The sequence below is a fragment of the Mastigoproctus giganteus genome, chromosome 5 (genome assembly GCF_048544385.1).
Source record: "Mastigoproctus giganteus isolate SK-2022 chromosome 5, ASM4854438v1, whole genome shotgun sequence".
Taxonomy (NCBI): domain Eukaryota; kingdom Metazoa; phylum Arthropoda; class Arachnida; order Uropygi; family Thelyphonidae; genus Mastigoproctus; species Mastigoproctus giganteus.
In genome coordinates this window covers 73,186,784-73,205,456 of record NC_143579.1, presented here as the reverse complement: position 1 = coordinate 73,205,456, position 18,673 = coordinate 73,186,784, and the positions used below count along the sequence as shown (strand labels likewise).

Below are 18,673 nucleotides of genomic sequence, written 5' to 3'. Positions count from 1 at the left end.
ATTTAATATGTTAATTAAGTAAAACATGTCATAATTTTCCCAAAACTTACCTGTTTTCAGGAGCTTGAGATTTTCACCATCAAACACTAATAGCCTCTTTGTAAGTCTTATTTCTCTGTAACTGTATTTAGTTCTTGTGCCAAATTTTCTTCAAAGGGCATTGTACAATCACTGCAAAACTGTTTTCTAGTATTCCTGGTTCACTGTTTGACCATGACAAATCCATAATAATGTCCTGTGAGGCTGAAAAAAAAAAGTTTGATTTTCACATTTGGTTGAGATCGCCCCCTTTTTTATTTTATTTTTTTTTTGGACCTTGGAGAGATAGGATCTTTTATTAAGAGTACTGGGCCTTTGTTTCTGGATCATAGACATCCACCTACAATTTGTCATCAGTAATAGTGATTGTCTTGGTGTTATGGGATTTCTGGCACAAGGGCTACTTAGGCAATATGCACCTATCAAAGTACTTGAGGCTACATAACTGACTGCTCCCTTAGTCTCTACATAATAGAGACTACTAAGGGGAGCAGTCAGTAATTATGGAGGAAAAAAAGTTTGTTTTAGCAGCAGCACATTAGATAAAGATTCCAACATGCAAAAACTTGCTGCCATCTGTGATCATTAGTGAGAATGTGAGATGCAAACTTTACTGAAATGCATTGCATTCTCAAATCTTGTGTTAAAGTTGTTGACATGTTACATAAGAAATACCAGTTTCACTAGCAATTTTGTAGATAGTTAAATGTCAATCACTCCTGATCACATGAAATTGATTGAATCATTGGTTTTTGAAGTTTTTGAAGTTTGAAGTTGAAGGGAGACCAAGGCAAGGATAATTTTTAACAGATAAGTTAAAATCTGTTTAACTTATCTGTTAAAAATGATCTTTAAATTTTGTAAATCACTGAAAAGTCTTTGAATGACACATAGCATTCTTTTCTGAATGCTGCTTTTAATATTTCATAGGTTTTTGTTACACTTTTCTCTAATTTAAAGCAAAATTTGATGCAAATTCACTGCATAGTAAAATCATTCATTTTAAAATGTGATGAAACATATAAAACACCTTCTGTTCAGTGCACACTAATTCAGTCTGCTTACAGATTAACAGTTAATTCTTGCATTACTGTGTCTAAATGAGGCACAGAACTTGTTGCAACAAGTCATAACTTGCGAAGGTGCCACAGTTTAAGATAAAGTCAGTTCTCAAACTTTTTGATTACACCTCATAGAGCAGACAGCAACTGTATAATTTTCTTTCTAGCATGTTGTGCTATAATTTTTGAATGTTGGATATAAGTATCTTCATAGAATACACTAGTTCTCTTCCAGAAATGAAGACGTCAGAAATCCAGGGTTTAAAAATTAAGGTTGCAAAGACAGATCAGTAGCAGAGTTTGCTGGCAGAACTATTGAAAGATTTTACATTCTTTGAGAATATGAAATCATCTGTTGGACCATATATGCTTTTTTTTGGTCTAGTAAAGTCATTATTATGATCACTTATTTTTTAATTTATAGGTAAAACAAAATGGGTATAGAAACATAATCTAGATTCGCAAGTTATAATGCAACAAACTGTGGTATAACCCAGGCACTAAGGAATTGGAAGATGAATCTGTGATAACCAAAGATGAAGAAAACATAACAATGGAAGAACTAGAGTTAATACTGTATTAAAAAAACCAAAAAAGCCCAGGCATAGACAAGAATTAAAAAGTGAAATAAAAAGAAAACACTTTAACTATCATTAACAAGCTCAAAGTAATGTTCCTGGAAAAAAAAAATTGCTGAAGAATTTGGTATCGGTCAACAGGCTGTGTCAGATATTAAAAAACAAAAAGAATTTGTAAAGACATTTCCTTTAAAATTCAATGTGGGGAGTGATAAAGGCAGTGTAACAAATAGACAGACATTAAAAAAACCAAAAGAAGTGTTGCTGGGAGAAGCTGTAGTTAAATGGTATTCACAGCAATGTGGTGTGTGATGCCAGCGCCACCTGGTATAAAAAGACAAAAGCCAATAAAAAATATTTATCCATCTATCGATGGATAAATGTATTGTCTTTTTATAGTTTTTAAATAAAAGCTTTACAGTGATATTGTTTTTTATTTATTTTTATTTTTTTTATTTCTATTTTTTTATTTATTTATTTTTTATTTATTTTAATTTTTTTCTGGCTGATGCTGCATAAGCTTGCATCATATGCTCTGCTAATGCTAATATCATTAAATTTTCCGTTTATTGTCTAAGTTTTTTTTGTCTTTTAAAGTTATCTTTTGCTTCACTAATCCGGATGACCCCTCCCCCAGTTGCTCCTGATTAGTAAGGGTTTACTGTATTTCAATGAAACCTTGATAGAATTTTGACTATTAATAAATTTAAAATGTTTCTCTAGCATAAGCAGACTTTTCTTACTTTTTTTTCTTCTTTTTTTTTTTTTTTTTTTTTTTTTCAATTGAACTCGTGGAATTTTTTTTCAATGTTTCTTTATTTTCAGAGAAAAACCTGAAGAAATAATTTTTGTTTTATTAGGGGCTTACATCAGTAAAACAACTTATGTCAGATATGGAGAGCCATCATTTCAGGATACTAACTACAGACCTTGTTACTTGGTTGAATATTTTCGATATTTGCGTTTTTTTCCGGATGGTAAGTGTGTCTGTTTTTTCATTTAATTTTTATATACAAGCATTGGTGTATTTATATGTAATATGATGGTATCAAACATTAAGTAGAGTACTGATTGATACATATTGTGTATAGTTTTACAAATGTATCATACCCTGACTGCAAAAAATTAGAAAAGTTATTTATTGTGCATTTTGGATGCTCCTTTTATTCTTCCAAGGCACTGCACAATAATAAAACACATAAAATATACATCCAAGACATAGAGATATACACAAAACCCAGAATAAAAATACACATTATAGAAATAAATTAAAAACAGGAAAAGTTTAGTGAGAAACTGAATCATTCCTATCTCTGTTTCAGATTTTTAAATATATAGCCGATCAGGCCTCGACAAATTATGCAAAACCATACCACCACACAAAAAGGAACTTGCCCACCCTGCCAAAAGTGTTTATTTAATGGCATAAAGTCCTATTAAGAATAAGAAGAACAATAATGCTGACCAATATACTGCTAGTGTGGTTCACATGTCCCCAACCACACAAGGGTGCACCACTTGAGACTGGGATGGCATATCTGCTACCATGCAGCGGTTATTGTTTTTTGTCCTTCTTTTGATGTTTGACATGGTCTCAAAAACTTCTGTGGATGTTACAATTTTTATTATTAATGTTTATGAAAAGAGCATTTTATTTTGTCTAGTCTTTAGCTACTTGCCAGCTGGTGTTAGCTACTCACCACACGGAGTGGGCAAGCATATTTGTCGAGCTCTTTACAGATTCACCTTTTCAGGTGAAACTATATACAGTAAGCACCAGTTATAATGATCACTGGTTATTAGAATCAGTCACTTTATAGAATCAAATTTCAAAGAACTGATTCAAATCAATAAAATGCACTGCTCTTTCATTGTGTTTATTAGAATCACATTTTCAGTTATAAGAATCGATTTTGAATGCCTCTGTGATATTTTTCTAAAGCACATTTCTGGAGGTCACATTTCTAGTGGTCATAACCATAAAACAATAAAAACAATTTGCAGTTTTCGCTTTATTGTTTTTTTTTTTTTTTGTTTCTACAATCTGTTATAAACAGGTAGTAAACTCGATCTTATTGCATTTTCGATAATACCGATAGCTGGAATTCTGTGTGTTTTTACGTTATTATGGTGAAATATGTTTCCTCTTCACTGAAATCTTCAATCATATAAAAAACATAAAAATAAATTTTCAGAATCTGCTTTTTATTCCCTATCTAAACTTCATAAACTTTTTACTTCATAACAAGTTACGCGTGTTAGTTCCAATTTGTGAATGCTGTGCACTTTGTTATTGATTGATGCTTATCTTTTTTTTTACTGTTTTAAATTTTGCTGCCCAAATAAAAAAAAAAATGTCACTGAACAGAAAGAGAGTGAATTTGAGTGTCTGGAATGACGTTTCTGAAACCTGCATCAGCAACTGTTTCAAAAAATGTGGATTGCTAATTCATGATAGTCAACTAAGTCACGATACTGATCACATTAAAAAGCCTGAAGACATGGGTGAACAGGGGTTTAATGATTGGGGACATAGATGGTGATCTACAAGTTACTACAGCTTTAATGGATAAAGAAACTGCCCAGTCTGTTAATAATAATTTTGCCAAGGAAATTGAGGATGAACCCGAATGAATTCCAGTTACAAAGCAGCAAAATTGTGATGCTATAGCTGTCCTGAGGAGAACGTTGGAAGAAACTGGTGCAAGTGATCATGAATATAGACTTTGTAGTGATAATTTAAAGCAATCTAAAACAAGTGACTACTGTATTTTAAATTATAATCATATTACAAAGTGTTATGTTTAAGCAATTATCCAGAAAAATTTCTGTTTCAATTATCCAGAAGAGGTCTGACATCGATTATTCCGGATAACCAATGCTCTACTGTATTACCACATTTTGGCTTTTCATGTTTCTCTTTCCATTCTATATTTAGTAAATCTGTAACTGTCTCTTCCTGAAAGCTTCTTATCTTTATATTTTTTCATGTTGCACTCTTGTACACTACATAGGCATTGACAAGCGATATACCAAGTATATATGCTATTGCTAATTTGTGGTACCATTTTATCCCCTTTCATAGCATTGTGGCTTGTCAACCCATTTGGTCCCACAGATCAATGCCTGCTTTTTCTTTATTATATGCTAGGATAAGATAAGAAGTGGTTTTTTTTTTTCATTTCGTCTTCCTTTACTGGTGGAGGGTCCATCAACCATTTCTGGGGCATGCTCTGTTGTCAGTATTCTCACATCTTGAGCATCTTGCCACTTTAGAACAATAATTCCATCTTTTTCTTCCTTGGCGATCATCCCCCCTCCTTATCTAACTTTGAGTACATGACTGCTTTATGCATGAATTTTTTACTGGCTTGTAATGTACCAACAACGTGGTGGTTTTTTGATGAAGAAACGATAATGCCAGATTGTAGCTCATATAAAAATTGTCTACATACAAGGTGCGACATTCATTTAGAAGTCCTTGTGATAATTCTTTTCAGACTTTTGCAGCTAAACCTACAGATTTTTATAATTTTCATATTTACCTGAATAAATCTTGCTCAACCAGGTATATCCTTCAGTGGAACATAACTTGAACAGCTTGATTCCATATCTGTGAGCTTTGTTTGGTATGTATTGTTGGAATATCAGCCTGCCCATCCAAGGAATAAGAGTTTCATCAATGGCATAATCTTGGCTGGTGAAAAATATTTTCTGAAATTTGAGCTGCAAAACATCTATCAGTGTTGTACCTTACTGGGTTGAGTCTGTCTCCTGGAATGGCAGTTTCATTGTCCGAAAAGTGAAGAGGCGTAACAACAGTTCAAATCTGTTGCAAGACAATTTTTGTTATTGTTATTTTTATAGATAGGTCTGGTTGACCAGTAAGATGTAATACTGCCCAATCCACATGAGAAGCCTGAAAAACTTTCTTATCTCATCAGCAGTTGTTGGAACCCACTTTTTTAGACAATTCTACCACAAAGCCCAGGTACTTTGAATTTTCTGTTCGGCATATCTTTGTTTCTGTTACAATAAAATTTATGACTTCTTCATTAAAAAATAATAAAAACACCTCAGGATGAGTAATATTTCTTGATACGGCTATTTGCAGTCCTGATTCGCCTGTAAAATCAAATATTTTGTGGCATCCTTCATATTCAGTCCATTCAATAACTTCATTTGTGTCAGTCGCTTCAATATCAGGTTCTTTGGTCTTTTTAGTTTGCTCATCAGTGTTTTCTTCTGCCATCTAGTCTTGAAGCACTTCTTCAATATTTTCCAGTATTTCATTATCTCCTTCATTTGATAAATTATCCCAGTCAGGATCTTTTACCAAATCATTAGAGGCAAAATCTTGTTTTTCATCTTCAGAACTACTACTAAGACTTTCAGCAGTTTCTCTCAGTTCCTCTTCTTTTAGTAATTTTCTTTTAGCCATTGCTTTTTAATTTTTTTTTTTTTTTTTTTTACAACATACTTGAACAAACTTGTGGAGAAACACCCAACACAGTATAATGGATAATACAGTGCACTAACGAACTTGTTTTAACAAAATCTCTAACACTACTAATAAACTTATTGTGACAAGTTTGTGAATTTATTTTATTGCAATTATTTTATTATAATGCACATATGCAATAAACTAATCACAAACGACCTTCATATGTGTGCCGTAATCACATCACACGTATGTGGCTGACATGGCTTCTCAAGAAATAAAGTAACCTCCTGGGTCATGTCAGCCACATATATGCGACATAAAAAAAACCAACTCTTTTTTGATATTTTAAGTGAAAAACCAACATAACACAGAAATTACAATATATGTATTTTAGAATTACTAATCAAATTATTTACTAAATATTTTTTGGCCACTGGGGAAATTTTTTCTTAGACTAGCTTGGCAGTCAATGTGTTAAAGAGACATTTCTGTTTCAAGCTTTAATTTTTAATTTGGAGTTAAGTTTCTGGAACTTAACTCCAAATTGAACTTTAAAGTCTGTTTTCTTTATATAATACTTCTGTTATTCACATCCAAAATATAACCTATAAACTTAGATGCCTTTGGATTTATAGCCATAACTTATTTAAAAAAAAAAAAAAAAAAAAGACTTAATGACAGTGTTCTGAACTTTAAAGTGCCTATAGAAGTATCTGATTCTTGGGACTGTGCACATAAATTTTGCATTGCACATCCCTCTAATTTAGACATGTGATCTGAATTTTATTATTAACTCCTTCCTCACATGTATACACACCATTGTGCTAGTTGAACAGCAAAGTTTTTGAAAAGCACAGTCTTCTTGCCTACTATCATTTTAATATTTTTTTTCCTTTAATAATTGACAACACGATGAAAGAAAATGTGTGCACATTTTTTTTTTCAACATTCCTGACTATTATTTTTTAATATTTTCAGTTCTTTCATTTCATTTGTCTTTATTTATGATTACAACTTCTGTTAATCACCAAACAGAAATTTGTCAGGTAAGTTTCATTGCTCAAACTCATAGCATTACAATTTTTCTATCATAAAATTCGTAACTATTGCACTGACTTCTCATGATATAGCCTCATAGATCCTTTCTTTCACAAATGTTATAACTGCATTGTGAAAATGGTGTGATGCACCAACCTGTTGAAACAACACCGAGTTGCCTTCTGACATCTGAAGCCATCAATTCAGCAAAGAAGGATAACTTCTGTGCTTTGTCAGATTAATTGTTGCTACACTAGTAGCAGGTTATGTGCTTTTTTCCCTTATAAATACCTTGTGTGAATGGAGTGTTCACTTGGTTGATATTTATCATAATTTTATAATTGTCATTGAACACTGATTGCCAACATTTTTTTTTTTTTTTTTTTTTTTGTGAAATGAGAGTACAAAAAACACTTTCTTAAGTTGAACACTATCTTGTATATGGGGAGTCAGTATCCCCACATGAAAGAAAGCAAACTGAACTTTAGTAGCTTGACAAAAACTTTTGATTTTATTTATTAAAATGTAGCTTGCTTTTCAGCATATCTTTATTGATTTTTGTCCCTATAAATTTATGGAATTATGAAAATATTTTGACTTACTCTATATAATAAATAGATTGGCAAACTAAAAGTAAATAATCATACTATACTAAATGTTTGAAGGCAAGTGGGGGAACAGAAGGCAGTGTATGTTTTAATATTCCAGTCTAGATTTTTTGAGTGCTTATCTCATATTATTAAAAAAAATTTCACTTTTTGTTTATGATGGATTTTCTGAACTCATCTCTAATTTTATTTTGTTTACTAAAATACAAAATTTTTCTATCACTCAGCTTTTAATTTATTTAAGTGCTAATTTATTGCATGATAAATTATTATCATGATTTATTGAACTCTTAATGACTATTAGTCACCTAGGTCAGTGATCACCAACCTTTTGCTTTTCAGTATATTTTTATTGATTTTTGTCCTTATGGAATTATGAAGCTATTTTGACTTACTCTAATATAATAAATAGGTTGGTGAACTAAAAGTAAATAATCATACTATACTAAATGTTTAAAGGTGGTGGGGAGGAGAAGAAGACTGTATGTTTTAAAATTCCAGTCTAGGCTTTTTGATATCCCATATTACTTATTACAAAACATTCACTTTTTTGTTAATGATGTATTTCCTGAACTCATCTCTAATTTTATTTTGTTCACTAAAATACAAAATTTCTGTATAACTCAGCCTTTAATTTATTTAAGCACTAATTAATTACATGATAAATTATTAATGTAATTTATTAAACTCTTAATGACTATTGGTGTCACCTAGGTCAGTGATCACCAACCTTTTACGTTAGAATAGAAAAAAATTAAATTAAATTTAATTTAAAAATATATATAAAATGAAAAGAGTAGTTAATAGTATGAAGTGACGTGTGCCAAGAAATATGATTATGGTTGTACACAGAAAGTGATCAAAATACACTGTTTTATTTTTAAAGATAAAAATAAAATGGATGTATGAAAGCTGTTTACTTATTTCTGTTTTTACTGTTTTCACATCATTTTTAGCTATCATTTCATGAGTAAACATTATTTTTAAAACAGATTGCTAATTTTTGCTTTTGAGATTTCACACTTTTGCATAGGTGGAAATGATGTGTATCTCTGCGAACCAGTTGAAGTTTTATGAACTGCTGTTTGGAGACCACTAACATAGGAAACTTAATATACACGCTTAAGCAAAAATGAAATGATTCACTATCAAAGTAGTTCATATAGTTGTGTGACATATATATAGTATAATATTATGGTTGTTAAAGTTAATATTTTATATTTGCTTGCCTGCTGCTGTAGCACATTTCAAATTTTTTTCCTCTTCCTTTTTCCGCAAAGGTTTGGTTTTAATGATAACCACCCCCGATGATCCATACCAGTCTGTCTCAAAACTTCGCTATCGTAAACCAAGGTATCAGAATGTTATATGTGGTCATTATCGCCTTATAGGCAACAAAGTAACAGCAATTGTTAAAAAGCCTAAATCTGAAAACGGAAGTGGAATAGGATATTATCGTTACAGAAGACGTCAGGCGATTTCTCAAGAAACACAAGAACAGAATTTTCATATGGTGAGTTGCTGGAAATAGTTGAAATGAACTTTAATTTAATTTGCAAGTGTCATATTTTTATTTTTGCTATTTTTTTTTTAAAAGAAAGCACTACATCATTTAAAAGAAATGATGTAAGAAGTGATTTAAAAGAAATATGTTTGATCCAGTGGATATGCACAAAATGACAACAGCAGAGGCATGTAACACCTTTACTTCCCTAATCAGTTTTTTAGAGGAGAAAAAATGGCAAGAAATAGTTTAAAATAGGAAACTTAAAGATTTATTCTTAATTCTGATATTGTATAATAAGTGTCATATTTTTAATTATCATGATGAAAGATCAAAAACATCATTAAAAACAGCAGTTTTGTTATAAAAAAAAAAAAAAAAAAAACCTCAACTATTGCCAAATTTTGGAGTAGCAAACCAGGGAAAAAAAAAAAAATTTAAAACTGGAAACCAAAACTCTGTGGAAAGTTATCATAGTGATGTGATTTTTGATGAATATGGTGCTGTAAAGAATTTTCCTTATAGTTAAATTTTTTCAGTTAAAAATAATGATGGGAATCAAAGGTGAATATCATACTGGAGGAAGAGTCCTGCATTGGGTTGGGTACCCATGGGTTATCTGCAATATGGGTTGGGTCTCACATTGTTCTGTGAATCATAGGCAGGTGTGACTTTTATAAATAATTCATTGCCACATGATACTGAATGACCAGAATTAAAACCTTCAACAGAAAGAAAAAAGTGGAAGGCAAATGATATATTTGATCAGTGTGGAAGATTGAAGTGTTGAAAATGTTATCTCCACCTGATGAAATCCAAAATTATATCAAACTGAAATTTCCAAAACCAATTTCTGACAATCAAGATTTTCAATTGTTGAAGTGCTGGGGAGGAGGGTGAAGATTTTTTTTTCCCAAAACTTATAGGTGTGGCTCATTTCATTCTTGGCATTCCCACCAGCAGCATAACCAGTGAGGAGATTTTTCTATATTGAATTCTAATTCAGGGAAGAATACAGCTGAACCCAGAAATTGTTGATGATTGTCCTTTTCTGTATAGCAAAAACATGTAAATATATTTTTTCAATTTGTTGTATTTTTTTTTTTTTTTTTTTTTGTGTTTTATATAATAAAAATATTAATACTATTAATGATTGATTTTTGAACTATCCTTGATGTGTAAAAAAATTAAGACAAATTTTTCTTAATATATATATATATATTTTTGGTGTTTTACACAGTTGTGAATCAGGTTGTGGGTAGAAACAAAGCAGTTCAGGTCGGCACAATTCCAATTACTGTGGGTGAAAATCAGGTGCAAGATCTAATACAGTGGATCTTTGCAGAACGCTAACTGGAAGAATGCTAAAATTTGCACTGATGTAATTCTAATAGATATTTAAATATATTGATTTTACTGTTTTTGGTGTATAAAATACACGAAGTATGCCAGCTAATGGGTTAAAAAGATAAAAGAAACTTTTCTCCTTTTACACCATTTTGGTGGTGGTTCTAGGGTGTCACATATTAATAAAAGGATGAAGTTGCTAGTTGAGTGTATGTGTGTGGTATGGCCATACCCTGATTTACAGTGATCCAAAATTAAGTCAATTAATCAGTACCTTTGCCTTAATTTATATTTGCCTTGTTATTTAAGCTTCCATCAGCTCCTATTTCTCAACCTTAAAGGAGGCAGAAAAGGAAGTAAGCAAACCCTTAGCCATAATTATGAGAGCTTCCTAGGACTCAGGGGAGGTCCTCATGGACTGGAGGTGTGCAAATGTAATCACAATTCACAAAGGAGGATCAAAGGGCAACACAAGTAAAAACAGACCTGTTAGTTTAACTTCTGTTCTAGGGTTAAAGAATCACTGGTTAATTAAAGAAGCATTGCATGATCATCTAGACAAGACACAGCATGGGTTTGTCAAAGGGAGGTCTTGTCTGACCAATTTGATTGCTTACTATGATGTGGTCACAAAGGAACTGAATGCCAAAAATAATTTTGATATCATATACTTGGATTTCAGGAAAGCTTTTGATACTGTTGCACATGGAAGACTGCTGTACAAATTGGAGAGGTATGGCATCAAGGGTAAGCTGCTACAATGGATAAAGGGATGGTTGAGTGGGAGACAACAGAGAGTGGTAATCAATGGACACTGTTCTTCTTGGACAAATGTTATTAGTGGAGTTCCCCAGGGGTCGGTGTTGGACCCACTGTTGTTTTGTATATTTATCAATGATATTGATGAAGGTATATCAGGTTTAATGTCCAAGTTTGCAGATAATACAAAGGTTGGCAAGGTTGTTAACAGCAGTAATGACAGTATGCTACTCCAGCTGGATCTAGATAAGTTGGGAAAATGGGCAACTGGAGAAGTTCAATGTTAAACTCCAGTTGAGAAGTGGCAACTGGAGTTTAACATTGACAAATGCAAAGTACTGCGTACAGGTAGCAATAACCGAAGAGAAACATACCAACTGGGTGTTATTACACTCAGGGACATGGAAAGTGAAAAAGACCTAGGGGTAATTGTGCAGCCAAATATTGAAGTTGGTTGAGCAGTGCAGACAGGCTGCCAGGGCAGGTCATGGAGTCTTGTCAATGATATATAGAAATTTTGCTAACAGGGACAGGGAGGTGATAATCCCATTATACAAGGCAATGGTCAGACCACACCTAGAGTACTGTGTACAGGTCTGGAGGCCTCATTTTAGGAAGGATGTAGAGTTGCTAGAACGAGTACAAAGAAGGGCAACAAGATTGGTGAGGGGAACAAAGGGGTGTTCTTACCAAGAAAGACTTAAGTTCTGCAAATTGCAGCACCTGGAGAGTAGTCAACTGCAAAGTGATCTGATTGAGGTGTATAAGGCCATGAATGGATTGAGCAAGCTGAATGCTGATTGGATTCTTCGTCTTGCTCAGACTAAGAACCTGAGGGGACACAGTTTCAAATTGAGGAAAGATACTTGTAGAACAGATGTGCGGAAATTTGCCTTTAGCCAGCGGGTAGTTGATTGGTGGAACAGGCTTCCATCTTTTGTTGTGGAAACTAATAGCCTAAATAAGTTTAAGGCTGAGCTGGACAGGCATTTGGAACGAATTGAGGGATGAAATGGTTTTTTTTTTTTTTTTTTTTGGCTGATGCTTCATAAGCTTGTTTTCTTGCATTGTATGCCTCTACTAATGCTAATGCTAATCTTTGAGCCATACAGCCTTGCACAATTGAATTTCACCAGTTTAGTGATTCTGTCACAAGTGTTTTAAATAAACAGTGTTTTTACTAAACAACAGTGTCTGGAGTATTCTATGACTCAGAATATTCCAGTGACTGTTGATGTCCCAGAATGTTCCAGTTACTTTCCTCTGTGCAGATGATCTTGCTATATCCTTTCACTCATAACATGTGCTCCACTGAGTGACAATTTCAGATCTTGATAATTTAAAATAGTCTCCGATATCATATTATTTATTATTATTAATATCCATATGATGCAAGGAAGCCTGAGGCTTATGCTGCACCAGGAAAAAAAAAAAGTTCCCGAGTAACCCTGAGAGAGAGAGAGAGTCAAAAGTAGAAGGGAATCACCAAGAAAGAGAAGAATGATGATATCCAGCTCAGGACCCTGGGTGTGCCATGCCCATACCAGATGTGAGCCCCCGGGGTTAAATATGATGACTATGATGGCTATGATCTCTCTGTAGCAAAAACCATAGTCATTCATATTTGGAAAAAGCATCGGATGTGTCCTGAACCAAACTGAAGTTAGTAGCTCATCTGCTATCACTGTTAGACTTAATATTTGATTCCAAGCTTGCCTTCCAAAAGCAAATAAAAATAATAGAACCAAATTGTTCTATGAAGAAAGTGAATATACTAAAGTTATATTTTCCATGGCATGGAGAGCTGATTTCTGTATACTACTTCATCTATATCAGGGGTGGCCAACGAGTCGATCACGGATTTAATTTTGGTCAATCACAACGAATTTTAAATATACAGTCATCCCTCGATTTGTGCACCTTGTGCAATGAAATTTTTGAGATGGTAGATAGCGGCACAATGATGTTTCTCAGTTATGTAGTTAATCAAAATTCTAGCTTCCTTCACATTCCATATGGATGTACTGATTTGATTCTCAGTGGGCAACCATCTGTGGAAACAGATCCACTGGAATCTGGTTATAGGAACTAATGTGACAGTGGAATGTAATCAGAACGAGAGCAACCTTTGGCCTCGTGATGGGAAGGTAAGTCACTGCTATCTTTCTCTGAATAACATATTTTGATCCACCCAATGGAAATAGAGATCTCTCACTGATACTCTGAGCTACTGTTAAGACTCACTTTAAGCGGAATTCCAGTTCAAGTCACCCCCACACACACTGAATTCTTCCAAGGGAGTGATCATTGAATGGGATCTGTTAAATGTTTCTGAAGAAATAGTCCACGAACTAAAGGATCAAAATGTAACAAGCAAAAAGAATCATGATACGAAAAGACACCACCTTAGTCTCAACACGTAGTGTTGGAACTAAGGTGCTGTCATAATTTTAACCCTCAGTACACCAAATCTACCAGATTCATTCAAAGCAGTTTATTTAAACTGCCATGTTTGGGCCTTTATCCCCATTCTGTTAAGATGCTACAAATGCCAGAAATTTGGTCACACCCAGACAACATTCCATGGAGAAGCAAGATGTCCAAACTGTGGATGGAAAATTCATAATCAATCAGAATACAAGGTACCAACTCTGCAGTGACCTAATTGCAGGGGCAACCATCCAGCATACTCTAAAGATTGTGATCTCTGGAAGTTAGAGAAAAAATTACAAAAATACAAGACTGAAAATAAAGTCTCTTACCAAGAAGCAAGAAAACAAATTAAATTAAGCATGCCAAAAAGTTGTTATTGTATTATTGTATCAATCTCTGCAGACATAATCAAAGACTGGGCTCTGTCAATATTATCAACCTAGCTTACATCTAAACCACAGTCAGTAGACCAAAGTAATAATACACCACTCACAATTCCATCCCAAAGCCTACCCCACTGTAAAGTAACAGAAAAATTGCAAAAATCAGATCCTGTTGAGGTGAAGCAACCAAACTCAACAAGCATATACACAGATGATACGACCAACCAAGAAGAACTGCTTGAATTACATGCAGATGATGATATGGAAGATAACGATGATTCCAGATGCCCCACTTTGCCGAGAAAAATCAAAAACTTGACCATTTTAACAACCCACTCATAAAAAGCATATAGATTCATCTTCCTCTTATAAAACCAAATAATGGAACTCATCATACAATAACAACTATATCATCTAGTCCTATTCCATCAACAGTATTACCGAACACCTCACAAATGAAATGCTAAGAGCCACATCCGCTGTCATTCTGCAGTATCAAGTAAGAAATTGATAAAAAATAAATTACTAGTGGAATAAAGATTGCAACAATACAAAAAAAAGAGAAAAATAAGGTATGGAATGTGTTCTGCAAACATCTAACCACTTCCAGTCTTATTAATTATAAATGTCTTAGAGCAACAGCTTGTTATATGAGATGTAAAGTGAGAAAAGAATGTTGGATTAAATTCACCTTCACCAAAACTCAAGAAACAGTCCTGCTGGCCCTAATGTGATATACTATGCAAAATTTAGATCAAAAATCACTGTCTTCAGTGCTGATCTTTTCAATCAAATTGTCTCTGAACATGCCTTCCCAAGCTCCTGGCACCATTCCTATGTACTGGCAATTCCAAAACCCAATAAAGATCATTCTGTTCCTCATAACTACGAGCCAATATCTCTTACCAGCTGTCTGAGAAAAATCCTCGAGAAAATGATACATCACTGTCTTACTTTGTATTTTGAATCCCAAAACTTGATTAATTACAATAAATTTGGATTCCAGGAAAATTGATCATCATTGGATTTCATGATTAAAGCCTAAGCAAACATCAGAAGTACATTCATCAAAAAGAAACATCTTGCCATGACTGTCTTGACATTGAGAAAGCCTTTGATAGCATGTAACATTTCAGCATCTTAAAGCATCTACATTCTCCTGAGAGGACATTTGGAATATTTTATTCAAAATTTCCTACAACAAAGATCCTTTCAAGTTCGTTATTGGGGAACTCTCTCTCTAAAAATTTTGTCCAAGAAGAAGGAATCCCACAAGGATCTGTTCTCAGTGCCTCTGTTTGCAATTAGAATGACTCATATAATCGAACGCATTCTGAAAACCGTGGATTCATATTTTTACACTGATGATTTCACAATTTCCTCTCATTCTCAAAACATGAACTACATTGAGTGACAACTGCAAATATCAACTAATTGCATCCAGATAAGGATGACACAAAATGGTTATAGCCTATCTAGTGAGAAATCTACTGCCATTCACTTCTGTACCAGACTTAAAATGCATCCTGAACCTGAACTCCACTTGGATAACCATCCTCTTTCAAAAGCAAATAGTATTCGTTCACGGCTTAATTTTTGACAGAAAGTTAAACTACCAAAAGCACATTGAACATCTCTGGACTGCTTGTCAAAAAAAACTGTACATACTCAGACCCTTAGTGGACATAGCGTTTTTGTCAAGCAGTTCCTGTGGTTCCCCACAAACCCACGTTGAGTACTCTGTGATGTATGCACAACATTGCAAGGCCAGTCCGTGTGGGTTATGTGTTAGTAGTGTGTGTTGTTCGACTGGCCTCTTAGTAGGCTCGATCACCATGGAAAGAACTTTCAGCATCCATCCATCGGCACAAGGTGCCGGGCCAGGAAGGTAGAAGGGATGCCTGATAGGCATCCCTTCTCTTCCCACTTGCAAAGCAAGAGAGAGGCCAAGTTAGAGGAATGGAGCGAGTTGGAAAGATAAGAAAAGGGAAGGAAGCAGGAGTAGGTAGAGCAGAAGGCTACCCCCAGCCGAGTTGGAGCAGGAAAAGTGCAAGATGCATAGGGGGAGATCCCTATAGAAGGGATTGGGTTTAGGGAAGGGAAAGTGCTAAAGTGTGAAAGAAGACCGCCTTGAAGGACAACTGCATAGTGAGTTGCAGTGTGCATAGAGTTGTGAACAGATGAAGAATGTTGTTTTAACTAAGCAACTGTTAGAGATAAGTGTAGGCATTAGGAGATCATCAAGATGGCACACAATTGAGAGGTGAAAGATGGAATTGAACATTTTATGGAGCAGGAGGTAGCTTTGTAGATTGGGTGTCCACCTGATGAAACAGCAAGTCTTTGCGCCTCCATAGCCAGGTGGGCAGGAGCAGCAGTGCTTAGCACACACTTCTTGATTAAACTGGGGTTCGAGCCTGTGCCCACCAAATACGGAAGATGCGGAAAGGTGTCGGAATGACTACCGCATATCCCCGGAGCAATATGGCCTTAGTTGCTAATGCTCCTAAAAACCAAATAATAAACAACAGCAAGTCTTCCAGAAGAAAGTGCAGAAGCAGAAAGAATCCTGCTTGGGAAGAGTTCCAGGTCAGCAGAAGGCCGAGCAGCGAAGCGATCCCACTCCTGTCAGTTGACCATCGTCAGCAGAACCCCTTTGATGAGGACTCATCAAGGGTGGCAAAAATCCCGCCTGGGGATTAGAAGAGCCCGAAAGTATCTAATCCCATGGCGGTGGAGAGCCAGCATCAGCAAAGGAACTTCAAGAAGAGGTGAAGACAGGAATTCCACCCGAGGAAGACCCTTGAGTGCACAAGGGATTTATCCCCTGCAGAGAGGCATCAGTGGCGATAAGAATATCCGGTGGAAGCCTTGTTGAGAAGTTGAGTATCACCCTCTGAAGTCATCTAGGAGCAGCAGGGAACACATTGGAGCATTGCAGGAGAGATGAAGTCACAGTAGATGGACAGAGCAAAGCTAGAGATGGCTCTTGAGTGGCCACATAGTACAGACTGGTGATATAATTGCAGTGGTGCATCCTGTGGAGCACAGAATCATTACTGAGGTTGGTATATCCATTTGGCTGGCAAGTTATTTAATTTCTGCTGTGACTGGCAGTGGGGGAGCTAGTCGACACAATGAGCTGCGGTAGTCATAGGTGTGCCAGTTGTGAGTGATAGCAGCGATCTGTTGAAGATCGCCGTGGCGTAGGTCAAAAATGCTTTGTAAGCTTCTTTCGATTCCAATACCCTAGCCTCTGGATGGATTGTCGGGGCATTGAGGTCCAGAAGAAGTTGGTTGCGGAGGTCAAGATAGATCGGACAGGAGTGCATCACGTGGTTCTAGACCTCTGGCATTTCCACAGATGCAAAAGAATCTTCCGCCAGACCAAAGTCTAGAAGACTTCTTTTAAATGATCCATGGCCAGTCAAAAGGAAGGATGTATAGACATTAGGATAGAACCAGTTGCAATGTCATTTGTTGAGGAAGATGACATCCAGAATGAAGAGTTTAATAATTTCACCCGTTGATGAGCTATTCCATCGTATCTGCCATAGGGAAGCCAGTTCAGTCCACACACGGGTCATCTCATGTTTGATGTTAGTGTCAGTACTTGTTTTAATGATATTTCCACCTCCTTATTCTTCCTGATGGCACGAGAGAGGCCGAAGTATATAACATGGAGATCTAGAGGTAGGCATCAGTAAGAACTTGTAGTGCAGTGGTTGACGTGGTCCGACATGTACGAGTCATTTACAGCATTGTAAGCTGTTGGATCTGAAGGATCAGACATTGCATTCTAACTATCGTCATCCTGTTATACCACACTCTGGCGCCATATGTGACAATGGGAATAAATACCAGGGTGTAAAGATGTAAAACCTGGCCTTTGAGGCCCTAGTCTTTGCTGGTGAAGTGTGCCAGCATGGTAATATAGGCTTTCATTTTATCTTTGATGGAACATAGGTGGGAATGAATGTTTCTCGGTTATCCAGTGAAATACCCAGATATTTGACAGAGCATTGGTTTTTGAGTGATTGCCCTTTATAACGGATGGTGGGAGGTCTTCTCACATCCAACTTCCCTTTCAGTAGAAGGGTTTTGCTCTTTTCAGTAGAGACTGAAAGTTTGTTGTTCTCGGCCCACTCAGACATAGCAGACAGTACTGCACCGGCCTTAGTTTCTATTGTAGCTCTTATAGGTCCTTAAGCAATGATGACAAGGTTGTCGGCATAAGAAATTTGTGTGACGTGTAGATCCTCAGGAGCCAGTCATCCAGGATCATATTCCACACTGCTGGACCAAGGATGGAGTCCTGGAGACATACCTTGGTAAGTTGCCGGGTGATGGAATGGAACTGCATTTTGATGGTGAGATGTCAGTTAGAGAAGTAGCTTTTGAGGCAGTTGAACAGATTCTGGGAGCAGTCAGTGGCCCTGGCCCTCTGTAGAATGGCCAGCCACCAAACAGTGTCAAAGG

General features: G+C 35.4%; 1 protein-coding gene across 1 annotated transcript in view; it reads left to right on the top strand.

The window, feature by feature from the left end:
- The window catches only part of LOC150085487 (F-box only protein 9), a 266,154-nt gene that overhangs the window by 215,882 nt on the left and 31,599 nt on the right, over positions 1 to 18,673 (top strand). Inside the window, exons 10-11 of the mRNA XM_090373294.1 lie at positions 2,539 to 2,655; positions 9,049 to 9,281. Coding sequence (XP_090229420.1) covers positions 2,539 to 2,655; positions 9,049 to 9,281 — 350 coding nt within the window. The remainder of the gene's footprint in view (positions 1 to 2,538; positions 2,656 to 9,048; positions 9,282 to 18,673) is intronic.